Below are 26730 nucleotides of genomic sequence, written 5' to 3'. Positions count from 1 at the left end.
CTTGTTTGCTGCCATTATAGAGTGCTTTGGTAGAAATTTTTTTTAAAAGTCTGAGAGCTGTGAAATTGCACAAAGTGTCTGATACTGACACTGATACTCACTGAAGTATTAGTGAAATGCGGAATAGTACAAAACAAAAAGAAGAACTCCCACAAACAAGTGCAAAAGAGACTTGCTTTGCATCAAATAACCTTTTTGCATGAATGGACATGGAAGGCAGGAAGAGAACCAGAGTACAACAGTTCAGTCAGCCTATGACTTCCATGATGACCAAGTCACATGTTTAATATTTCACTGAGGTCTTTTTTTCGCCTCCTCAGAATGGTGCAAGTTGAATTATTTTGTGGGCCAGTGGCGCCTAACAAATTGCAATATTTACATTTCATGCACTGTGATTAAATTCACACCCAATGCCTGTGGTTGGGCATCTGCTGGGGCTCATATGCTGGTGGGGAGCTCACCATCCATTGCTGCTGTTCTGCCACTGTTGCATTTACCCTGAGCCTCAGGGCCTGTACTTCCCTCAGACAAGCAGCCATGTCACCCAGCTTTGCTTATCCTGACTTAAAGATGGCCTCCTCTCTGTATTCAGCAGCTGCTCCCCTCCATGCCTGCTGCCCTCACCCCTCATGCTGTATACCTTTCTTCTCCCTCCTGCAAATTTCTACCCCATATTTGGAAAGTACTTGCAGAGGTTTTTGCATCCCAACCCTATCGGGTCCTCCCAAAGTCCTGTCCAATGCACAGACCTGTATCCGGAGCAGTGGAGGAGATTGGACAGAAAGCAGGGAGCACAGCAATTGAGCTGAAAATAATGATGGTACAGTTCAGATGCAGGGTTCCCTTTCTGTTCTGTGTATATGGGGGAGGAGAGAGAGTGTGTGTGACTGCAAGAAAAAGAGAAGCATGCCTGTCAGCCTGTGTCCTCCAAACTGGAATAGAAAACAAATATTTAAAAAGGGGTATTTGTACTTGGATTTCTTCACCAAGATTCACTGACTGGCCTTTGTGCTTACTTCTTAGCCTCAGTGTTTCCTATCTGTAAAATGGGATGTTTTCTAGATTGTCTTCACAGTGCTGACTTCTTTTATGATTTGCTGCATATATGTGTTGCCTTGTAGTCTGTGTCTCACTTTCTTGTATGTTCTGCATTGTGTTCACTTCATTAGTTCCCAGTTTCTGATTTTGGCACAGTGTAGTCTGTGTTGTGATGTGTGAGGATTAGAGCTTGTGTGTGCATGGTATTGATTGACGGCAGGAGACTTGTAAGAAAAGCTGTATACCTGAGGGAAAATTTCAAGAATTGGCAGCTTGTCAGCATCCTGTGGTTGGGATCTGACCCAAGGGACAAGCAAGCAGGTAGTGAGAGGGCCTACTGGCATGACGGTACCCTAGAACCTGTAAAATTTGGAGCCAGTCTTGGTTAAATTCAAACTCTGCAATGATCTACAGTAGCATACCTGAGTCAAGAAAGAGGAGGCTTTCGCCAGAAGGAACATTTTGCCTATCCCGGAAACTGTCCCCTAATTTCTTGTGAATATGTGTCTAGATGCTGAAAGACATGAAGAAGGAGAAGGTTTTGCTGCGTCGGAAGTCGGAGCTTCCACAGGATGTCTACACCATAAAGGCCCTGGAAGCACACAAGAGAGCAGAAGAATTTCTCACCTCAAGCCAGGAGGCACTCTGACGGGCTAGGGAGCCCCTGGAGGGTACACAGAAATGCACTTTGTTCTAATGTATAACTAGGGAATGAACATGGTGAGCTGTGCCTGTCCTCCGCTCCATTCTCATTCTTTCAGGTTAGATTTGATTTTACATTGTACCTCATATCCCACCACACTGTCACTTCTCCTGCTTTATCCTCTTAAAGCTGTTTTGTATGCACGTGTGAAGGGAGCCTAGCCAATCCATGAGAGTATCATTCCATGCAGGGATCATGTCACGTTCTGCTGTTCTAATCAACTCGAACCCCAGGACCAAAGTATTGAGAATTCAACCAGTTGTCAGTCATACACTACAATACTGAGTCACTACAGCCTCCAAGCACTTGTTCATGTTTCATTCCCATCCCCACCCATGTGGTCTGTAAAACAGAAACTATATGTCAGTCTGATTGAGCAGCTCAAAAGCAGTCAATTCTATAAGAATCAAGGCAGGCTTGTTCCTTTGGGAGCAAGCTAGGTTTGGGAACAATGTGTTTTTTTCCACTTGGAATAAATGGCTAATCTATTGGAGAACTATTGGTTGTTTTGGTCTATATGAGAAAGGGTAACAGTGTCATACAGGAGACTTCTTACTTTTTGTTGTGTATGGCCCTGGGGCGTGAGTGGGTGTGTGTGCGCATAAGGAAGACCTAAATCTTGTGAATGCAAATAGAATAACTGGCAAACTTAACAGAATTTGTTTTATTTGTACTCTTCCTCCTCCCAAAAACACTCCATATCTGTGGTGCAATGGCAGCCATACATCATTCTAGATCCATTGCTTTGAGCTCCTTGGTAGCTTTCATCTTCTCAGCTATGAATTAGCTCTACTTGATCTATATGCTTAACTGCTATACTTCAGCTGTTGTATAGGAGCCTTGATCAGCTGGTTGGCCTCTCTCTTGGACTCTGGCTTTCTCTCTGCTGTCTCAACTAGAACTGGACCAAGGGTGACTATTAAGCACATTCTCTTACTCATACCAGCTCCCCTTTCATACATTACCTTCTAAACTGGGTCCGAGGGGATTCTGAACGAACACTTAAAAAATAGATGTCATAATCTGGTATCATCTTTTATTAGGACCAATCAAAACACAGTCCTTTATATTAATAAATATTTTCTGTATATACCACTTTTCAACAAAAGTTAGTTCATAAAGTGGTTTACATAGCAAAACAAATCAATAATTCCCTGCCCCCAAAGAGCTCACAGTTTAAAAACAGATGGAGAAGAGACTCCAGCAACAGCCGTCTAGAAAATACACCATGCTGGAATGAAGAGTTGCTTTTCCCCTCCTAAATACAAGAGAATACCACTTTAAAAGGTGCCTCTTTACCCAGTTAGCAGGGGTAATTGTACCAAGCTTTTGAGTTCTTCAAAATTCTTCATTTGTCTAGAGGTTCAGCCAAGCAAAAAGGGAGGAAAGTGGGCCACAGTGTTATAGCCCCAAAGTCTGCAGCTTCTAACACTCTTAAGATAAAGTGCAGGGGAGTATTGCAGATTTGAGTTGGTTGGCCTCCCTCACAGCCAGACAGACAGATTACAAGATGTGTCAGGGCTAGACTGGGACAAGGAAACAAGTGATATTTTCTAAAAATAGAGAAAATATCCAATCTGTTACTGTTTCTGTCTCCAGTATACATAAAAGTATGCAAGCCCCTTGCAGATAGAGAGCAGAAATTGTTAAAAACAAAAGGTAGTCTTTATGTTAGCAAAGGTGAAGATTAATTTAGATGGTTTATTAGGTTGTAGAGTCTATAGAAGCCAAACTTAGGTAGCATTGCCTAATAATGCTAGGTAGCTATCTTCCTATTAAAAAGAGAAAGTGTGTTCATTTTCACAACATTTGTAAGGCTCCAATCCTATACACATTCACCTGACAGTAAGCCTCACTGAACATAGTGGGACTTACTTCTGAGTAAACATGCATAGGCTTGTGCTTTAAGTGGTGTTACATATTGGAAACAAGAACTTCAAAAAAGGAAGCTTTGATTATTGTTTACTAACTAGGGAATAACCCTCTTGTTTGCTATGGGTTATGTCTCATTGTGCTCAGGTTCATTTCAGCTGTTCTGGCCCCAGTTTTATCTTGTCTTGAAATTCCAAAAGATATATAGCAGAAGCTTGCTTTTTAGGGTGTGCACAGATTCAGAGTACAGTACTAAATTACTTTTCTTAAGCTAATACTGGCCTAATAGTAATAGTCGAACTTGCTTAATGTGCTGCCATTGTTCTCAGGCTGCTAACTGAATTTCACAACCATGGAAAGTGACAGAAAGTTACCTTCATTTCCAACCAGTTCCTCCTCCTGCCTATGTAAACCCTAGCTTTGTGCATTCTGATTATTGGGTTTTTCCCAGATCCCTCCTAAGATCTTACATGATTAAGTCTGCAAACCCTAAAAGTACACTTGACCTGGAAGTGGGATGCCAGCATAAACATGGTTAGGATCAGAGTATAAGTCTTTTTTCCTTCACCCTACATAACATTTCTTCCTTGTTCAGCTCTCTGCTTTGTCTACTTACCATGTTTATTTTATTTCTTCTGTGTGTTCATCATGATCAACAAAATCATTTTGTTTTGTGTTCCCTGGAACCTAACTCTTTGGGTACATCTGTTTCTCACAGAAGGTAGTCTGGACCCTTCCACCCCCACCCCTTCATCTGTTCAGTGGCCTTTTTCAACTCTTAGGAAAAACTGAGCAGTTAACATCTGATAAGTGGGAATTTGCCAATTATTTACAGTAGTAGCTGATCCACAGTACTGCTTTCGTTGACCTATAAAATCACAGTTTATAAAGCAGAGGAGCTGCTCATGTTTAGTGAGACTTGCTTACTGGTACTGCCCCATTCACCCGATAATTGTAGTCCATTACTGTCTGCTGCAAAGTATTTTCAATACCTGTCTTAGAGGATGCTCTGTCTTGGTTAACAGCTTGTACTGACATTAAGTCATTTCTGCCCAACATTGCATATATGTAACAGGGATCAAATGTGTACACCTGTGGGCTGGGCAGACATGGGTTAATGGGAGATCAGCTAAACCTCTTAACTCATGCCAGTTGAAGTTAGAGTAAGCTGAGGCACTGGGTAAGAAAGTGTTTGACTTTGAACATATACTTGCTGAATTCAGTGGTAGAAGAGAGCAGACCAGTCCTAAGTGAATAAGCTCCACATTTGACTATTTTGTGGTTTATCTGCTGGAAGGATGAAGTTGACTTGGAGCTTCTCTACTCTGAAGTGCAATTCAGTCCACTGATTTGCTCTTCCATGGGCTCTGCAAATGAAAACTGGAGGATGGTCTCTCCCTTTTCCATTTCATCTGTATGCAGCACAGCACTTCTCTGCCTGTTACAGTTTTGCACTGGTGGGGCAGGGCTGTAATTAAGCATATGCTGTATGGCTTGGATGTAAATAGAGCCTCTGTCTAATCTTCTTTGGGGTAAGGGAAATTATGTTTGGTACCCAACATTAAAGTTTAGTTTGCTGCCAATTCATTCCAGTGTCCTATGTATCTAACATGTGGGGAAGGTGTGACAAAGGGGGGCAGGCTAAGACTTCAACACCTCAAGCCAAGATGAGCACCTCTAGCATGCAGCTTCAGGTCACTGTCTACCTTAATCCGGTCCACTTAAATTTCACTTGCTTCTCTCCCCATTTCTGCTTGTATCTTTCTACCTTTTACATGGACAGAGTTGGAGCTGCCTCTTTCACTTCTTACATAGACCCTCTCAAGAGGGAAAAGCAAAACTAAGTGATGCATTCACTCCCTGGACACAAGTATTAAGCTGCTTTACAGTTCATATGTACATATGGTGTACTTTATTTGCAGTAGAGTATTACATAGTATGACAGTGTTGGATTTTGTACAGATGTCCCTGTATGTACAGAACTAAATAAAATGGATCTCTTGAAAAGATGAGATGCTGGACTCCACCTCATGGCCATGTTTAGCTCTCTGGCCCACATGGGAGTTGGGGGGGGTGAGGACAACAGGATTATACCATGCATGTCAAAGGGATGACTTTTTTCAAGGCTAGGAAAACAGTCCAGTAGCCATGGATACCATAACAATTAATTCCCAGTCAGATCTACTGGGTAGTAAACAAATGAATTGGGGCCAGATTTTTCCAACAAGATGATCATGGAGTTTCAACGCTGGTGAAGAGGTAAGTATCGGACCAGTTCTGAGATGGATAATTTTAAGAATAGTACTTCACGCTTAGGGGAAGAAGAAAAAAGCAATCTTGTTTAGGCAGGAAATCCCGTACTGTCTCAGCATCTTCATTTCCACTCTGGCTTTGACCCACTCTGGCTCTGCCTGGCTTGCAGTGTTTGCTGTACCATATCTTGCCATTGATCATCCGAGATCTCATTGGCCCATGCAGGAATTCCCAGTGTGGGAAGCTTAATTCCAGCCATTGTCCTTTTCACCAACTCCACGTGTTCTAAAAATCAAACAAAAACTGAAGAAAATGAGTGATACTGCTGAAAACAGACAGTCTTGGGACTAGATACGATATCCTTCCAGAGAAGCATGTATTCATGCAATGCTCAGTCTTCATGCACTTTGACCTGAGCACAAACAAACCAGGAGCTGCTGAAGCCTAAGTAATGAAGTAATATGCTCCAAAAAACAGGCATCTACTAGCTGGTACAGCTACCAAATTTCAAAAGCAGCCCACATTTTAGTGTATTACACTGGTCTATTTAGAATGTAACCAAGACATATGCAACACTGGCCCGATCTAACTTCTCCAGGAAGCAGCACAGCTGACACAAAAGCAATAGTTGTGCAAGTGCTCCTGGTCACAAGGCTGGGTCCAGACTGCAAAACTGCAGGCCCAGTTCTTCAAGGAGAGTGCAACTTCATCCAAACTGTTCATCTAATCCCAGATGAGCTTTCTAATTGACCAAGCTCACTTCTGCCTCTGTTTCAGCTTGCTAGTCTATATCAAGCCCATCACTGCGCTGAGACACTAGTTTAGCACCTCCACTGCCTCTCTGATCTGATGGAAAAAAGTATGTTTGGTGCTATCAGCAATACTGGAACTGCACCCAAGATCTCGATACAGGCAGGGCATCTTTATATTGGCGCATTGGGCACCAGCAGATTTGCCTCACCACAGAAGCCAAACCCCCAGATCACACCACTGAAGACCTTCTAGGCATGAGCGGAACCTTGTTCCGGTCACGTCTGGGAGGTTTCTGAGCCTTGAGAGGCCACACACCACTGCACATGGCCTCTAGGAGGCTCACAATGCTGCTCGGAGCCTTTTTTGGTGACTTCTGGTTTTCATGAAAATGTCCCGTCCATCCCCCCAACATTCTTGGCAGCATTCTGAGCTGCGCATGGCCTTTCTCCAAGACTCAGAACAGCTCTAGTTGCATTTGGAGCTCCAGTGGGCCCCCAAAACTGCAGATTACATTATCTGTGGTTTTCAGTATCCTTGGGGGCATCCAGGAATGGATAAGGAGGCACCACCTGTACAAGCTTTCACAGAAATTTCATGTCAATGAGATGCCATATGGGGAACAAGATGAAACTATAAGCCTGTGACTAAGGAGCTGACCACCAGATTCCCAACATCACTGTCTCACACCAGCACTTCAAGTAGGATTTGCCATGGAAGAACCGAGATAGGGCAAAACAAGTTCTCTAACATTAAATGTGGCAACGATAAGTGCATACAGTACCCAGCTGCAATGTGACAGGGCTTAGCAGCCTCATTAAAGGGCTGAGTTAAATCAAGTGATTTTTCCTGACAGACTACAAGGTCCTAAAAAAATTGTCATTTCCTATTTTATTCCATTACCTGGATCCATAGGGATAGAGCTTCTACTGCTCTGAGCTGCAGAACCCTCCTCCTCATCGCTGTCCACAGGTGGATCAGGCAGGTGCAGTCTCATTGCCTGCATGCAGTGCACAAAGCCATTACAAGTGTTAACTAAGCATAGGACAAAGGCATGCTCGTGCCAGATTCTTCCCCTAGCCTCATTTTCTGAGGAATCCCAGAGCATGTTCCTGTAAGAGACAAACTGCTACCTGAAGTCGCTCATTGATGTCAAGGGCTGACTCTGTGCTGGGTACCGTTTCTTCTACTGCTACTGGTCCCTGGTCTGGATCTTGGTTCAGTGGCTGATACAAGTAGCCATTACTGCTACCTTCCTCCTCTTCCTCTGGTTCCTCACTACTCCATTCCCCAGCAGGATCAGGAGTTCCATCAGATGTTTCTTGCAGCCCCAGCTCTTCATGCTCATTTGGACAGAGCCTCTCTGGACCCATTCTCAGTGCAGTCACTGGCTCCAAGGCCATGCACTAGGATCTGTAGCAAAAAGATGAAATTTAATCCCCACACCTTGTTTGACAGAACACTTCAATTAAAACAAGATGTATGTTTGAAACATGATTAGAAAAAGAACATAAAAGCCAATGAATAGTCTAAGACACAACAGACCTTCCTGATACCTAATAGATTCCCATTATTGTTTGTTTACTTTGTGCCCATAAGCACCGTGTCAGACATGAAATACTAGTTGAACATTTTCTAGGGCAGTGGTTTTTAAAATGTGTTTCAGGGCAGGTTACACTTCCAGGGAATCTTGGCATTGTCCTAAATAAAATCAGTAACAGCAGGTAAGCCTCCCTGAAAAACAGCTTACTGTTCTTCCTGTGCAACATAGAACAAGAGGAAGAGGGGTGTTTGGTGTTTTTTGTAGTTCCGTTTTGTAGTTCAGTTTCATGCAAGGTGATAGTGAAGCTGAACAGTCATGGCCAGTGCAAGCACAAAGCATGAGTTTGCCCCCAAATGCCCTAAATTCCTATGCAATGCACAGAGTTCCATGGCAGGGAGGTGGGAGGTTTGAAAGTCAGTGAGACCAAGGTAACTATCCTGAGAGGAACAAAACAGGAGTGGACTTTGACATCTCAAACTTAGATGAGAGACACTTTTTCTAAGAATAGGAGCTCCTTCAGGAAAAATCAGTCCTATTAAGATCACTTTTCTATTTAGGTGGGCATGCAATGAAAATGACATTAGTTAAAACAACACAGTTAGGCACTCTCACCCACATCATTTGTTTAAAGCTAATTTCACAATTCTGAAGCAGCCCATCCCTGCTTGTTACAGCTCTGAATGGCCCACACATTCCATGGCCAAATAAATGAACCTGTGATGGAGGATAAGAGACAAGACTTGCCCAAGCACTGGGATTATCAGGTGTAGATTTAGGCCCCTATGTCAATGCATTCCTTAATGCAGGTTGAGACTATTCGCATGGGTTCTGTTCCAAGCACTCATGTGGATGGCAAAAATGTACTATAGCAAATCACTTTAAAAAACAGTTTCTTTGCTCCAGTGATTTAAAAACAACCTTGCTGACCTTTTGACTCCAAGATAAGAGTCATTAAGAAAATACATCAACCAGTCCTCCCAAGAGCTTAGAAAGCTTCACTCAGCCCCTCCCTTCACCAATGCAAAGTGATCACCTTTCTTTCACATGCTCAGGGGGAAGGGAGGGATCCACTGGAGAGAGAAGGATTGATGGATTGTCAGCCAGCTGCCCTCTCTCTCTCTCATTAAGGAGGCTATTGTTAAAGGACTGTTCAGTTTTTTAAACTGATTTTAAAAGGATGCATTTTTCCCCTTCTCCAGAGATCAGCACATTCCTTCTCATTTGCAGGGGCCATTCCCATTGAGTCAAATCCTTGCATAAAAAATCTGTGTATAAATAGGCTGGATCTGTATATCTGTTTCATCTTTGCCCATAACACTGAATGGCTTGCGCTCACTCCTATGAACGAGAGTTTAAAGAGCTGTACTGCAGCAGCGTTTCTCGACGTTTGTCCTCCACCATACCACTTCACTTGTTACTGCCTGTACTTACTGGAAGTAACATCATCACCAGTTACTTCTGGGTTGGAAGGCCAGATGTCGTGTGACAAACACTAGTAAGAGGCTCAGGGTGGACAGGAGGGCTTTTTCAAGTGTGGAAATGCAAGTTGTAGAGCTCTGCCTGCTGAGCAGAACCTCCTACCGCCATTGGTCATATTGCATTGCTGGTCTCATTGCCAGGCAGTATGCATCCCGGGGTCCTGCATGTACCACCAGACACAACGTCAAATACCACCGTGGTACCCATTTTACTTGTTAAGAAACACTGCTTAGAGGATAATGTGGTGGAGATGAAATCTCAACAAAGCCTTTAACATCTAGCTCCTCCATTCTTCGGCAGCTCCATCAACTGTGGCCTAGTTTTCACTGAGGTAGCAAACCAGTGCCACCTTCTCCCTTATACTAGTTTTTTATTTGTACTTTTTGCATGGAGGATCATTCCATTATGTGAGCCCCCACTGCAGTCTGAAGTGGCAAAGCCTGGATTACCACCACAATGAAACTAGCCTAAAATCCAACTGGGGGTGGTAATTGTCCTAGAGCTAGGACACATACACACCTTGAGATATCTCCAACATACAGTTTTCCTAACATAATGACAAGAATTTTCTAGTTAGTAGAGTACTAGTCTAATACTCAGATATCTGACCTCTTGGGCAATATTATCATTAACAAAAAATAGCACCCCACCTTTTTCCTTCTAGGGAACTCAAGGCAGCTTACAAAATTAAAAATACAATTAAAACAGCAGTCGTCAAACAAAGCTGTAAGGAGAAACAACGCAAGCAAACCTTAGGAAAAGCCTATGCAAAAAGCCAGGTATTCGGCCTCTGACAGAATACTGGCCAAGAGGGAGGCAACTGTATTGCCTGGAATTCCACATTTTGGGGGACACCACCAAGATGGCCCCCTTGAATGCCCTTGCCAAGTGAACCCCAGAAGGCAGCAGGAGAAGTGGAAAGAAAGCCTCTCTCCCTGACCTTATGGATGAGTAGATTTACACAGTGAAAGCCAGTTGTCCAGTTATCTTAAGTTCAAGTGCAGGCCTTTAAGGGCAATAGCCAGTACCCAGCAACAAACTGGCAACCAATGCAGCTGGAATAACGGTGACAAGACATGACCAATTCATCTCACATCAGGTAACACCAACTGTATGTTAACTACAAACTGGTGAATATAGTCTTATCTCAAAGATCTCTACCCACAGAGGTTTTACAACCAGGGCTGGCCCAAGACCTTGTGAAGAGGCATGCCAAATATTGCCCCCCTTATTTTGTGATGTGCCAGCCTCTGCTCCTTCCACTCTCCTCTACTTCAGAACACTCCTCCTCTCAACATTTCCTCTTCTTCCTTTTTCCAATCCAGGCAGTGGAAGATGAGAGAGGAGCAGAAGAGGCCAGCAGGCAGACAAAGATGAGCCTCCCCCACCAATCCAGTTGCCTGAAGCAGCTGCATCAGTTGGCCTTGTGAATAGGCCAGCCCTGTCCACAACTTACATTTCTACTTCCTCCCTTTGCCAATACCAAACAGAGCTACTGCGTCTGAGCCAGAATTGTGGTCTTATGTGCTCCCTGAGGCATCTGGTGGGCCACTGGGATACAGGAAGCTGGACAAGATGGATCTTTATACATTCCCTTTTTTAAAAAGTCTAGTAAAGCTAGGTGGGTCCTAGTTAGAGTGTCATTTTAGAAAGTGGGTCCTGGTGCTAAATGTTTGGGAAGCAATGGTTTACACATAAATGAATGCACTTTACTCAGTGGGGCTTTCTCCCTGGTTTAGAAATGCAGCCTGCATGGGGAGGTTCTGGGGTTCAGCTCTCATCTCTGTTATGGACTCAACAGGCGGCCTTTGGAAGCCACCCTCAGTGCCAGCTGCTCCTCCTATCATGCAGGGACAACATAAGAAAAGCCCAAATGGGTCAGGCCAAGGCCCATCTCATCCAGCCTCCTGCCTCTCACAGCGGCCACCAGATGCCTCTAGGAGCACACAGGACAAGAAACCTGCATCCTGGCGCCCTCCCTGCATCAGGCATTCTGACGTGGCCCCCTTCTAAAGTTAGGAGGTTGCCCTGCCCCTCACGGCCTGCAGCCCACGATGGACTCTCCTCCAAAAATCTGTCCTGTCCCCTCTAAAAGGCATCCAGGCAGGCGCCGCCACCACATCCTGTGGCAGGGAGTTCCGCAGACCAATGATATGTGTCTGCCCCGACTGCCTCAGCAACACCGCACCGCTTGACGGGGCTCTTAGAAGGACGACGCCTGGAAGACGCGACAGGACGCCAGGCATCCGCAACAAGACCTGCGTGGCCTTCCCCCCCCCAAGGCAAACGCCAGCAGCCACCGCCCCCCCCCCCCCCCGAGGTCGACTCACTCTCCTGCTCAGAGACCTGGAGAAGCCTCCCTCCCTCTCGCTTCCCCACCGGAAGCAGCTGACGTCCGTGTCCCCCGGTGATGTCGTCATAACCGAACGCGCCGGGAAGACCCGTAGCTATGACAACCCCCAGCTGCCTCTCCCCGTCGCTTTCTCGCCCCCCCGCCCCCCCCGGCCTCTCAATATCAGCGTCTCGCAGCCCAATCCTAGCCACGCTTTCCTGGGAGTAAGCCCCACTGACTCTAGTGGGACTGACTTGTGAGTGGACAGGCATAGGCTTGGGCTGTCGATCTTTCATTAATGAATCTCTCACTTTATACAATGATCACCAAATAGAGTTTATATAATCTTCCCCCCCCCCCACGCATTTGATCCATGAGATGACATTGAAAAGCACCACTCCTATTTACCTTGCATGGGAAGGAGGCGTGAAAGTTCATGCTCAAAACGCATATGATAAGCGCAGATCTATTTGTTTACTCACAAGTAAGTCCTACTGTGTTTAATGGGACTTACTCCTACATCAGTGTCTGTGCATAGGATGATGGCATAAGGCTGCAATTCTATACACACGTACCTGGGAGTAAATGCCATTGATTGAAATCAATGGGGACTTACAGCCCAATCCTATGCGTGTTTACTCAGAAGTAAGTCTGATTAAGTTCAGTGGGGCTGACTCCCAGGAAAGCATGCAGAGGGTTGTAGCCTTACTTCTAAGTAGACATGCATAGAACTGTGCTGTAAAACTACCTGAGGGCTGTTGTTGACCCATTAGCTGATTCTGGGAAGCCCGGAACTGGAGGAAAAGGCATACCTCTCTCCTGCCAGTGTTGCTCCACTGCAGCGGGGAGAATGGCAGCAAAATGGCAGGTGGATCTCAATGTACATAAATGTGAAGTCATGCACATTAGGGCAAAGAAAAAGAATCAAAACTTTACAAAGAATCAAAGAATTAAAATATAGGCTAAAGCAGTGGTGTCAAACATAAGGCCTAGGAACCAGAAGCAGCCCACTTTACAACCAGCAGAAAAGCAGCAGAAGCTTTTCATCCAGCCCTCAGCTGCTGAGCAGTGCTACTGCTGAAACAGCAGCCCACATGAAAATTGGGCTCTCCCATATCTTGAAATATGATCAAGACTTGCATATTTTCTCTTCTGTCATTTGCACTAATGGGTTCCTAACTGAGAAAAAGTGCTTATTTTTGGTTATGACCTGTTTAATGTCATCACTTCCTGCCTAATGACATCAGTTTCAGCTCTCAGCAGGAATCATGAATGCTAGTTGGCCCTCCCTATGAAATTAGTTTGACACCCCTGGGCTAAAGGGTTCTGAGCTGTCTGTGGCAGATCAGGGGAGAGATCTTGGGGTGCTGGTGGAGAGCTCCATGAAAGTGTTGACCCAATGTGCAGCGGCAGTGAAGAAGGCCAATTCTATGCTTGGTATCATTAGAAAAGGTATTGAAATAAGACAGGTAATATTATAATGCTGTTGTACAAATCAATGCTAAGGCCACAGCTAGAGTATTGCCTCCAGTTCTGGTCACCACATCTCAAAAAGGACATAGTGGAAATGGAAAAGGTGCAAAAGAGAGCGACTAAGGGTGCAATCCAGCACTGGGACTTGTGCTGCATCCTGCAGTTGGGTGTCACTCGCGGAGGAGGCCTCCTCAAAGTAAGGGAATGTTTATTTCCTTGTCTCAGAGCTGCATTGCAGTGCTTTCCAGCACTGACGTAAGGGGTTAGGATTGCACCCTAAGATGATTACTGGGCTGGGGCACCTTCCTTATGAGGAAAGCCTACAGCGTTTGGGGCTCTTCCGTCTAGGAAAGAGGCACCTGATGGGGAACATGATTGAGACATAACAAATTATGCAGGGAATAGATAGAATGGACAGAGAGACGCTCTTTTCCCTCTCACATAACACCAGAACCAGGGGATATTCACTAAAACTGAGTGTTGGGAGAGTTTGGACAGACAAAAGAAAATATTTCTTTACCCAGCGTTTAATTTGTCTGTGGAACTCCTTGCCACAGGAAGTGGTCATAGCATCTCACCTAGACACCTTTAAGAGGGGTTTGGATAAATTTCTGAAGAAAAAGTCCATCACTGGTTACAAGTCATGATAGATATGTGCAAGCTCCTGATTTTAGAAGTAGGCTACCTCAGAATGCCAGATGCAGGGGAGGGCATCAGGATGCAGGTTGTGTCTTGTTGTATTGTTGTATTGTGTGCTCTGTGAAGCATTTGGTGGGCCATTGTGAGAGACAGGAAGCTGGACTAGACGGGCCTTTGACCTGATCCAGCGGGGCTCTTCGTATGTTTTTATGTTAACTGGTATTCAGAGGAATATTCAGTGCACTGCACATTGGTTGTGAGAGCTTGGGCACCTCACACGGCGGCGGTGCTTTTCAAAGGACTCTGGTGGGGAGCCTCTGCCTCACCTGCCTCCCCACCCACTGCACGGCCCTGCAAAACACTGGTGCTCTGTTTTGCTTTGGGAAACTTAGGCGGTACCAGCTGAGAACCACCCATACAAGTAAATCCCTCCCCACCATCTTCGCTTGGAGCATTGCTGAAGGAAAGGAACTTTGCACATGTTCAGAGGTTCACCAATGACCAGTGTACTGTTTTTTTCCTGTTTATGTACTGCATTTATATCCAGCCTTCAAGGACTTCAGGACAGGGTGCCCATACCTTTAAGCACTGTATAAAAGAGGGAATTGGGGCAGGGGCAGCTTTTAAAAACCCTTCCATGCTGAGCTGCCCCTGCCCCAGTTCCCTCTTCTATACAGTACTTAAAGGTACAAGCACTGCGCCCTCCACCGCACCTGGCCACCCGCAGAGAGGCTTCTTCTGAAGAGCCTCTAGGTAAGCGCGCCAATTGCTGTGGCGTCTGTAAAGACTACAGCTCCCAAGCTCCCTCGGGGTCTTGTTGGCGCTTGTGCGTCGAGGCTGGGTGGGAGGGGAGAGACAGGTGCCGGGGAGACGGCTGGGGCCGGACTGGGCCGTTAGCGCTGAAGGCAGGTGTGACCCTGCGGGGCCGCGGGCCAGCCCCGCTTCCCCGGGCCCGGGCAGGTAACGCCGCTAGAGGGGCTGAGCGAGGTCTGGCCACTTCTGAAGGGATCCTGCGGACGGGGGCGGCTGGGGCTGTGCTGCGGGGCGGGGGCAGGACCAGGACCGCGCTGGAGGCGCCAGGCGATGCCCGTTGCAGGAGGTGTCGCTCGAGGGCTGTGAGGATGCTTCTTCCACCGGGCCCGGTTATAGCTCCTGTGGGGTGGAGGCTGGGGGGGGAGGCGCCCCCATGGAGGGTGTGACCAGGAGGGGTCACACCCCATAGTGTGGTTCATATGGTGTGGTTCACATCGTGAGGGTTTACACCCCATGGTGTGGCTCACATGATGAGCGTTCACACCTATGGTGTGGTTCACCATCCCATGGAGGATGTGACCAGGTAGGTTCACATGGGAGGGTTCACACCCCATGGTGTGGTTCACTTGATGAGGGTTCGTATCCCATGGTGTGGTTCACATAGTGAGGGGTTGCACCCTGTGGTGTGGTTCGCACACCCATGGAGGGTGTAACCTGGTAGCTTGACATGGAAGGCATCGCACCCCACAATGTGGTCCATATAGTGTGGCTCACATCATGAGGGTTTACACCCCATGGTGTGGTTCACATGAGCGTTCACACCCTGTGCTGTTGTTCACCATCCTATGGAGGATGTGACCAGGTAGGTTCACATGGGAGGGTTCACACCCCATAGTGTGGTTCATATGGTGTGGTTCACTTGGTGAGGGTTCGTACCCCATTGTGTGGCTCACATGGTATGGCTCACACACCCATGGAGGGTGTGACCTGGTAGTTTCACATGGGAGAGTCGGGGTCCCGAGCTAGGGGGCTTCGAGGGGGCTGGGATTTTTTTCTTCCCTGCCTTAAACCTGTGCAGAGGGGTCCGAAACTGTGATGAGTTGATGCAATTTCCTTATTTTTGTATGTCTGTCATAATCCCAAATGGACAATCTTCCCTCTCTCAGTTCAGCATATAATGTCTTTTTTTTTTGCGTAATTTAGGAAACTGGATTTTAACACTGAGTGGCAGTCCCTTTGAAAGCCTTTTGGCAAAATGTGTTAGGATATTTGTGAGAAAAAAATCATGTGATCAATTTCTCTCTCTAAGGGTCTTGCTTTTGTGAGTTTCTGTCACGGTGCGCAGAAGTTGCATCCCTTTGCCCCAAATTATTAGTAACCACATATAGCATTTTATAGAATTTTATATAGGCAAAAGAATCTTATTTCCAATCTAGAATAGACCATGGGGATAAGGGAGAGGATCAGTGGATCCTCTTTGTATGTTTTTATCTTTTACAAATCTCTCTTTTATCCAGTTGGTGTATATGTTTGTCATGGGTATAAGAACACAGTTCTGTTCTCGGTTCTAATTGATTCTGACTCTAAATTGCTGGTATGGATTGGAATTGCCACTTCATCCTACACTATAACTTTCCTGAAAAGATAGGGGAAATGATCATTTTTGTGTTTGCAAGAATATTTATGTGTATATTGAAGAAGACAAAACTGAGAACAGATCCCAGTGATGGCAACTGAAATTTAAGGTCCATCAACTTGCAAGTTTGCTATGTGCCTTTACCCCAGGAACTACAAGCTAGGGTGAATGGGCCATTACATACCACACAGATAGATGTTTTCACACCATGTCAAAACAATGGAGTTACACATTCAGCCACCAGTCACCAAATTCAGAAAAATCAAGTGGTGTATATGCACGTGTGAATCAATGCTGTATGTCCCCAAATGGTACCATATACTTTTTTCAAATATGCCACAGAAGAAAATGTCTGGTCCACTTAAACACAGGTGTTATTGCTGGGGAAATGAAGCTTGAGAATAATGATTTCAAGCCCTTTTAAGAATGCGCATCCCTTTGTAAATATAATCACATCTAACATTAACCCTTAAGCTGCACTGCCACACATGCACATAACACTGAGCTCCTTTTTCTAGTTGTTGCCCTTCCCAGTGTGAATTGTTGTGGCTCATACTCAAGGTGATGCTAATGTGGATTATGTAGACGCTAACACATTTGGGCACAAATCCTAACCAATTTTCCACAACTGGCATAGCGGTGCCAATGGGATGTTAGACACTAACACATTTGGGCACAAATCCTAACCAATTTTCCACAACTGGCATAGTGGTGCCAATGGGATGTGTGCTGCACCCTGCAGCTGGATATCATTCACGGAGACCTCCTCAAAGTAAGGGAATGCTTGTTCCCTTAACTTGGAGCTGCATTGCCCTTATGTCGGTGGGTTAGGATTGTGCCCCTATTCTTTTTTGTCCTCATAGACAGAATAACCTAGAACAGAATAATTCTGCCATGTTAGGCTGCAATCCTAAACATACTTCTCAGGGAGTAAGGCCCATTGTACATAGGAACACTGTACATAGGATTATGCTGTCAAGCTTCAATACTAATTGTACTTATTTGGGTGCAAGTCCCAACTGAATTCAGTCCCTGAATTCAGTCATCTGCTTTTCAGTCATCAGACACAAGGTTAGACTGTTCTCATGAATTACACTTTAACCATTCTATCAAACTTGCTCTGTCAGTGGGAGGAAAGTAGTTTTCTTCATGAAAAAGGACTGTTGGTGGAATATTGAAATATGAGCACTTTAACTCACCTTTCATGCTGTTTTCATATATTCTACTTAGTTTGCTTCTGTTTGGTATGGCTGTTGGTTATGGCACATGTATATCTGGTTTGTGCATAAGAACATAAGAACAAAAGAACAGCCCCACTGGATCAGGCCAAGGGCCCATCTAGTCCAGCTTCCTGTATCTCACAGCGGCCCACCAAATGCCCCAGGGAGCACACCAGATACAAGAGACCTCATCCTGGTGCCCTCCCCTACATCTGGCATTCTGACTTAACCCATTCCTAAAATCAGGAGGTTGCGCATACACATCATGGCTTGTACCCCATAATGGATTTTTCCTCCAGAAACTTGTCCAATCCCCTTTTAAAGGTGTCTAGGCCAGACGCCAGCACCACATCCTGTGGCAAGGAGTTCCACAGACCGACCACACGCTGAGTAAAGAAATATTTTCTTTTGTCTGTCCTAACCCGCCCAACACTCAATTTTAGTGCATGTCCCCTGGTTCTGGTATTATGTGAGAGTGTAAAGAGCATCTCCCTATCCACTCTGTCCATCCCCTGCATAATTTTGTATGTCTCAATCATGTCCCCCCTCAAGCGTCTCTTTTCTAGGCTGAAGAGGCCCAAACGCCGTAGCCTTTCCTCATAAGGAAGGTGCCCCAGCCCCGTAATCATCTTAGTCGCTCTCTTTTGCACCTTTTCCATTTCCACTATGTCTTTTTTGAGATGCGGCGACCAGAACTGGACACAATACTCCAGGTGTGGCCTTACCATAGATTTGTACAATGGCATTATAATACTAGCCGTTTTGTTCTCAATACCCTTCCTAATGATCCCAAGCATAGAATTGGCCTTCTTCACTGCCGCCGCACATTGGGTCGACACTTTCATCGACCTGTCCACCACCACCCCAAGATCTCTCTCCTGATCTGTCACAGACAGCTCAGAACCCATCAGCCTATATCTAAAGTTTTGATTTTTTGCCCCAATGTGCATGACTTTACACTTACTGACATTGAAGCGCATCTGCCATTTTGCTGCCCATTCTGCCAGTCTGGAGAGATCCTTCTGGAGCTCCTCACAATCACTTCTGGTCTTTACCACTCGGAAAAGTTTGGTGTCGTCTGCAAACTTAGCCACTTCACTGCTCAACCCTGTCTCCAGGTCATTTATGAAGAGGTTGAATAGCACCGGTCCCAGGACAGATCCTTGGGGCACACCGCTTTTCACCTCTCTCCATTGTGAAAATTGCCCATTGACACCCACTCTCTGCTTCCTGGCCTCCAACCAGTTCTCAATCCACGAGAGGACCTGTCCTCTAATTCCCTGATTGTGGAGTTTTTTCAGTAGCCTTTGGTGAGGGACTGTGTCAAACGCCTTCTGAAAGGCGTTTTTGTCCTGCACATTGTGCAGAGTGAATTTACATGATCAGTTTTTGACGGAGGAAAAAAGTACCCTACAATCTTAATATTAAGCATGTTTGATATTGATAATTCAGAATAGAGTGCATTGATCATACTGGAATCACAGACAAAACTGCCCTAAGAATTAAAATAGTGTAACAATAAGCTAGTTATTTGCATTTTTGGAAAGGCAATCATAGTTGACATTTTCTTCTGCTTATGAATTCATGATTTCCTTCCATTTGTTCCTGCTTGCTCTTGAGTCAAGCAACCTTGGAGCTCTCTCTACAACTGGCCTTCTCTGGCCTAAAATATATAACTTTAAACTTATAGCCTTCTATTGAAATATATTTTAAATATATTTGTTATATTTTAGTGTAAGAGCTTTAAATGATATGTGTCAGTTACTTAGTTTGGACCTCTTTGTAGATGACTAGGCTAGAGTTTCCACCAGTATAGTTCAGGGAGAATCCCTTCAGAACAACCCTAAATATTCAAACTTTCTTTCTGGGTCAAGACTCTACATCCTTCCGCTAGATCTTGTTCCTGAGGCTGTCGTGTGAAGCTCATACAGCACCATTATCTGGTTCAGTTTTTCTGTGGAACTGTTTTGAGAGTAGTAGTGAGTTCAAGATTTGTGAATGTTTTTGAAGGTGAAAGGTGTATTGAGGTGGAACAGGTGTTTATCAGAAGTGAGAGCTGCCCTTACTATTTGAGTGTAGCAGTTTCCTCTCTTTGCTGTTCAGATGACTGTGGAAGTCATGAAATTTTTGGCTCACTTTGTGACTTCTGTTTATAGTAAGTTTGGTTCGAGACATGTATCTAATGCACATTCCTCAGATTTCTGGGATCTTATTTGGAGGTGACTTCATAGAACTGGTTGGGGCTTTTAGATGGAATCATGGCATTTGGGTCTTCTAGTTAAATAGTCAATAGAAAGGATCTATGCTGCAGCAGAATGTTATTGGGTGGAAAGAAAATATTTTCATCCGATTTGTACAGCAGATAATGTTCTCTGTAGCAGCTTCTAGGAGAAGTAATTAAATGACTAAATAAGTGTCCTGTATACAGATCTACCAGTGCAGTCTTATGCTGTACTTGTTAAAACACCTGTCTAGCTATACTGGCTTAAGTATATCATATGCTAGTCCAGCACAAAAGGGGAAGAGCAAAGAGCTTCAGAACTCCCAGGAGACCTGTCAGCTGCTCCTGCAGCACTTAAGGCAACGCTTTAGGATGTTTGAATCATGGGGTGACACGTTGACATCTTCATGTGGAAGGAGCCAGTCAATGCATAGCAACAGAGATCCAACCCCATGACATCAGCATACACTACATATAACCTGACACAAGGATGTCACCAGCATGCCCTATTGCAGGAGCTTCTGTGACACTAGTCACAAGGGGACAAAAACAGAGCAACCAGGAATCCCAGCATTCAGAACTCAAATCCTCTTATGACACTTGTATGGAGGTGCACTGCCAAGAAATACCTTTTCAATTGCAGCAGACCAAAGGGAAGGAAGATAGCTCCCTTGGGAGAAGACAGGCCCAGAACAAATTCACAAACCTCCCAGGGCAAAGATTCAAGTTCCCATGTGGGGGGAATTCATCTGCTGGTAATAACATTTTTGCCAGGGGAAGAACTGGGACAAGCCACAAGTGAAACCCCAACTGCATTCATGCAAAGAGGAAGGTTGGTAGCTTACTACACTCAGACTGGGAACTAGGCAAGCCGAATTCAAACCTAGCCAGCAGGAGTACTATAACCAAAGCCAAGATAATTTTTTACATGGATATCCTACCCATAGCTAAAAGAGAGAAGAGATAAAGAGAGAAGATGCAGGTCTTGAAACCTCACTGACAAGTCTATAGGACAGCTCTCTAACCACAGTGGAAGACATACAAATAGCTCATCATGGGGGTTTTAGCATCCTCAGCACTACCCAGTCAGCCAGTCATATATACCAGGAGCCTGCCAGCGAAGGGCTAACATGGTAGAAGAATACAGGTCTTATGCAGGGGAGGTAATGTGCTCAAACCTGAACCCTACTTTCTTGCTAAAATGGGATTGTAGAAGTCACAAACAGGCACACCTGGTGGTTATACTGTAGACCAGGGGTGCCCAAACCCCGGCCCGGGGGCCACTTGTGGCCCTTGGGGGCTCCCAATCCGGCCCTCGGAGAGCCCCCAGTCTCCAATGAGCTGGCCCTCTGGAGACTTGCTGGAGCCCGTGCTGGCCCAACGCAACTGCTCTCAGCATGAGGATGACTGTTTGACCTCTCACCTGAGCTGTGGGATGAGGGCTCCCTCCACTACTTGCTGTTTCACATCTGTGATGCAGCAGTGGCAGCAAAGGAAAGGCTGGCCTTGCTTTATGCAAGGTCTTTTATAGGCCTTGAGCTACTGCAAGACCTTCATTCATTCATATAAGTTCCATCTCTAACAAATTCATTTATGTAAATTTGTACAAATTTTAAATGTAAATTAATTCTTCCCCCCCGGCCCCCAGCACAGTGTCAGAGGGATAATGTGGCCCTCATGCAAAAATGTTTGGACAGCCCTGCTGTAGCCCAAGAATCAGTCAGAGAGAGCTCCACATGGGGCAGTAATTTGGCTTGCATGTGACACAGGTTGTCTTACACCAGCCCACCCATCTAGCCACACTCGCATCCCATGCCTGTTTGCATCATTGCTGGTACATGCTGCTCATTGTCCTTGAGCTTTTGTCCTCATGCTATCCACCTGTGCCTCCCAGTTGCTGCCTCATTAACTATGGCAGTAGTGAACAGGCTGTTTATGATCCCTGAGGAGCCTACCCCACCTTGCAGAGCCCAAGGGGGACATGCCAATGCAGATCTTGAGTCTTATAGCAGAGAGGCACTTCCTCCTTCCTTTAAAAGTTGAAACCATCATCTTGAATTGTACCCAGAAATTAATTGGAAGCCAGTCACTGTGTCTTAATACTTGGATATGTTCTTAGTAGCCGGTTCTAGTCAGTAATCTTTCCACCATATTCTGAGGCAGCTGAAGTTTCCAAAGAGTTTGCTTACCACACACAGTAGTAATTCTCTAATAAAAAGTTAATCTATTATCAGTGTTATCTGGATCACTTCTTTGTCTTTGGAATTCTGAACCGATTGGTTTGCTTCCCTCTGATGTCAGAATGGCTCCCACATAGTGTAGAGAAGAATGAAGCAGAGGCCAAAAAGAGATAAAATCTTGATGTGTCAAGTGGTTGGGGAGAATGGGCACTGGTCTGACAGCTAATGAGCAAAATTAATTTTGAGAGGTGGGCAGCAGATAGGTCTGGATCTAGAAGCGTGGTATGTAAATGTAGCTTAATGTGGAAGTTGGTTTCTTCTGATTTTAGCAGAGTAGCTTGTTGACTTACATAAGTGATGAAATGTGTGACCTTTTCTCTAGACTGTCTCTTTACAGCTGGGTTTCCTATTAGTAGGTGCATACAATCTCCATTCGTTGCTGTAATGTTACTTCAGTCATTCATCTTGCTAAAGAGGTGACATCGAATTAGAAAGGATTAATTCAAGAACATTTGAGGTGTGTTGCTCGATATCGGAAAAGCTTCTCCTGTCCTAACCAGTGGCAAAGGAGAAGTGAATGGGTAGGAGAATAGGTAGCTAAAGATGTTACATAACTACTTTGGCCTCTTGCACAGTGGTCAATAGCAGAAAGTGGGAAGTTTAAGCCATGTAATGTGGATGCAATGGTTTCTGACTGCAGGATTCATGGGACTGCAGTTGAACCACCATGATGCATCATTACCTGCTGTTCTTATAAGATACTTTTCTTATTTCCACTGCAAGTTCTCTCTGATTACAGTCAACCTTGTGGACTTCCAGTTTAAGAGTGGGGGATAATGTTTTTCTTCTGGGAACTTGGAGTTACTTTGATTAGCATATTCAGTCTTAGGAGAACCTGTCTCTTGGAGATCAGAACTCCCAGGGTTAATCAGTAGTACAGTTTTTCAGTAATCTTCTCTTAAGTCTGTCCTGAATGTATTAAATGTTAGTGGCAAACCTGTAAATGCATCTTGTTTCTGTGCATTATTTTTAAAAAGCTTTTTTTTATTCTTTAAAAATGAGAAGCAGTGGCTCATGATTGATGCAAGAATGAACCAGTCTTAAGAGTTATGCATATCCTTGCATATAGGGGGGATGTGACTTGTACACACACCATGTGCAAGTTCAGCTTCTGTCCCGCACCAGAACACTTTCCCCTGAGCTTGATCCATGGGATTTTGTCCAGAATTCCACAGGTGCTCTTCTACAGCATACTTGCCACTGAAATTACATATTTCTGTAGCATTTTTTGTATTTTTAAAGTACTGAAGGATTTTTTGTGAACGGATATGTTTTTTGGAATTTGGATTAGAGCAGGGGTCTCCAAACCTTTGGCCAGAGGGCCGCATCAAATATCTAGCGTGGTGTTGAGGGCCGGGAAAAAATTTAAATATAAAATTTAAATAAATAAATAAGAGATGGAACTTAGATGAGTGAATAATTCATTCATTGAACTTCTCTGCCCCTCAGAACACCCTCCAGACACAACCAGAGCACAGCTCTGGTCATGTTCAGTTGAGTGGACCAGAGGCTTTCAGGGGACAAGAGTCTGGCTGGGGCTGGATAGAGGCTTGCCGCAGGCCACATCTGGCCCCCGGGCTGGGGTTTGAAGACCCCTGGATTAGAGGAAAGGCAAGTTACAAGTACTGTTCTTACTCAGTGGATTTACGCACATGTGGAGTTATGGAAGTGACCTTCAGGAATCCTTTTGAATATGGACATGACAGTGTGAGAATAGACCTTGAATTTCTGGCTCTTCAAGTTGTGTGTCTTGCAGATCTTAAAGATTTCCCAAGTTTGTGGCCTTACTTTAGCAGCGGTGTGACTCAGGTCATAGCATAGCTGCACTACGTTCTGCCGGACACCAACTCTCATTTCCTGCTACCTTGCAATAAATAGTCAAAGGAATGAGTAAGTGTCAGGAGTCAAACAAGGAGCTGGATTGTTGTTCTGCTGGATGTAACAGTGAGTTGAGATGTGCCTGAAATAGAACAGTCTATATGGACTGTTTTACACTGGCTGGAGCTATTTTTAAGTGTTGCTAAACCTTGTGGCTGTAACCACAGCCTCTGTACCCTGAAGGACTGAGACAGCAGCATGGTAGGGATTTGTGTCTTTTGCATATACTTCAGAAGTGGTAGAGATGCAAGATTGTTCTACTGTTTAGGGAAATAGAGCTTTGATAGATAAATAAAGCAGAGCTCCTGCTATGGGTTAATAAGGGTATGAGGATCATGTTGGTTCTTCCTGGGCTCTTCTGTGATGTGTGAAAAGAATTTGACTCATGCAATCATATTCTTGTTGGAATTCAGAACTTTGTGCTGCTACTTCAAGAATAGAGCTAAATTAACTGACTATAAGGTCAATTCTGACATGGAATGGATATAAGGTTGAACACTTCCTCATTCAGATAGTCATTACTGTTACTTAGATTTCTTTTCTATCTTATCTCAAAGGCTGAAGGTTCATCTGAAATGTCTTTAATCACATTTTATGTTAGTTCTGCTCATTATTTTGATTGATCTTCTTGGGCTGCATTTGCTGTCCATTTTAAAGCTATAACTTCTGTTATTTTTATACGTGTTGGTAAAATTGCTGAATGTCTGCTCTAAAATATCTTTTAAGTGTTGCAGATTATTTATTTATTTAAAATATTTGTGCCCCACCCTTTCAACCTGATCACGGGGTGCCGATTAATGTGAATGGTGGGTATGTTTGTGATGGTGAGGGCTCCCCCCCCCTTTTACTGGTTAGATTTCTGAGGAAACCACCCAGTGATTCAAGACAATATTTTGAATTCTTGTGTGCTATGAACTCCTAAAGTGATTCCCTTCTAATTAGCAATATGTGGTAGTGTCTTCATGGGCTATGAACATGTTGTGCTCCTTTGAAGAATGATGCTAGCCCACCTTTATGGACTCCTTGCCGTTCAGATTCTTGTTCTCTTCTTGGCATTTCCTTTGTCTACTTGAACTAACAAGGGACTTCGCTGTCCAGCAGGAGGTGGCAGGCAAGCCTAATGGATCTTGATGATAATCGAGTTCTGGTGAAATTGAACCTAAATATGCTTGATATTATTATAGATTGTGGGTGCAGGTGGGTTTTTTAGTGATAATGAAATAAAAACACATAATGCTGCTTTCTGGTTAAGATCAATTAAACCTGAGAGCAAGTAAAGGTATAGGTCAAGTAAAGGTAAAAACAAATTGTGGATGACTACCATTGAGGACCTTTTTTATTTATTAAAGGAATGCACAGAAATGTAGTACTCTTCAGTCCTAAAATTCTGGCTCTCAGATTAAAAAGATAAATAACATAACCAGCAAAAAGGAGAGAGCAGCATTAGCACACTTTAAAGCAGATAAAACATAAAGCAGTTCTAAAACATTAACCTTAAAAGACCCAGGTGAATTTAAAAAGTTTTACCTGATACTGAAAGGGCATCTCAGTTGGCACTAGAGAAACCTTCCTGAAAAGCACTGCACAACCAGGTGCCACATTAGCGAAGGCCCCTTCGCCCTCATCATCAGCCTCACTTCAGAAGCTGGGGGAGCTTGTAGAGGGGCCTCTGAGGATTATCATAAAGCCCAGGCAGGTTCATGTGGAACAAAGCAGTCCTTCAGATACCCAGGTCCAAAACCATCTACAGATTTAAAGATAAGAACCAGCAATTTGCATTGTGACTAGAAACAGACTAGCAGTTCGTGCAGTTGTCACAAGATCAGCCAGACCATTTGACCAACTTCAGTTAGTACAGAATTTGGCAGCTAGAGAACTCTAAAATGTCAGATTTGTCTTCAAGGGCAGTCCCATATACATGTTGCCGCAATCCAAATGGGATGTTACTAGATTATGGATAATTGTGACCAGGATAATCATTACCAGGTTTAATAGTACACCAGCTATAACTGGTGAAAGGTGCTTTGAGTTACAAAAGTCATCTGGGCTTCCACAGATAGAGTTAGGTCTAACAGCACTCCCAGGCTATGAACCTGATCTTTAAGGGGGAGCACACTCCCTATTCAAAAGCAGCTGAACATCACCTTCCAAGTCTGGAAAGCCACCCATCAGCTGTCTTGTCTGGATTGAGTTTCCGTTTATTTGCCCTCATCAGTGTAGAACTCCCATAGCCACACCAGAAACTGTTGCAAAGAAGAACTAGAGTGTAGTGTTGTCTGCATATTGCTGACAAACCTCTCCTAATCTTCAGGCAACTTCATTCCGCAGTTTTATGTAGATGTTCAACAGCAGAGGGGGAATCAAACCTTATGGTACACTGTGGAATAATTGCTGTGGGATAGAGCCGAAGAGCAATAGTTTACACTGCAGGGGTGCCCAAACCCTGGCCTGGGGGCCACTTGCTGCCCTCAGGGGCTCCCAATCTGGCCCTCCGGAGACTTGCTGGAGCCCGTGCTGGCCCAACTCAACTGCTCTCAGCATGAGGACAACTGTTCAACCTCTCGCCTGAGCTGTGGGATGAGGGCCCCCTCCACTACTTGCTGTTTCACATCTGTGATGCTGCAGTGGCAGCGAAGGAAAGGCTAACTTTGCTTTATGCAAGGCCTTTTATAGGCCTTGAGCTACTGCAAGACCTTCATT

General features: G+C 44.7%; 3 protein-coding genes across 4 annotated transcripts in view; 2 read left to right on the top strand and 1 right to left on the bottom strand.

Annotated features, from left to right (window-relative positions):
* The window catches only part of PPP2R5D (protein phosphatase 2 regulatory subunit B'delta), a 42905-nt gene extending 37280 nt beyond the window's left edge, over nt 1-5625 (top strand). The window contains exon 16 of the mRNA XM_066624981.1: nt 1550-5625. Within this exon, the coding sequence (XP_066481078.1) occupies nt 1550-1687 (138 nt within the window). The 3' untranslated portion in view covers nt 1688-5625. The remainder of the gene's footprint in view (nt 1-1549) is intronic.
* MEA1 (male-enhanced antigen 1) lies at nt 5503-8023 on the bottom strand. Its single transcript, XM_066625015.1, has 3 exons — nt 7750-8023; nt 7520-7616; nt 5503-6151 (listed from the first exon to the last, which is right to left on the bottom strand). Exons 1-3 carry the CDS (start codon nt 8017-8019, stop codon nt 5988-5990), a joined length of 531 nt encoding a protein of 176 aa, XP_066481112.1. The 5' UTR covers nt 8020-8023; the 3' UTR covers nt 5503-5987.
* Nucleotides 8024-14936: 6913 nt separating this feature from the next.
* The window catches only part of KLHDC3 (kelch domain containing 3), a 51351-nt gene continuing 39557 nt past the window's right edge, over nt 14937-26730 (top strand). The window contains exon 1 of one of the 2 annotated variants that reach the window (XM_066624920.1): nt 14937-15042. The gene's annotated coding sequence lies outside the window, so the exon portion shown is untranslated. Of the gene's footprint in view, nt 15043-24154; nt 24232-26730 lie in introns of those variants that run through there. The other variant, XM_066624928.1, reaches the window with a different exon arrangement.

Source organism: Tiliqua scincoides, chromosome 1, assembly GCF_035046505.1.
Source record: "Tiliqua scincoides isolate rTilSci1 chromosome 1, rTilSci1.hap2, whole genome shotgun sequence".
In the NCBI taxonomy this organism is placed as follows: domain Eukaryota; kingdom Metazoa; phylum Chordata; class Lepidosauria; order Squamata; family Scincidae; genus Tiliqua; species Tiliqua scincoides.
This window is presented reverse-complemented; position numbering and strand designations above follow the sequence as displayed.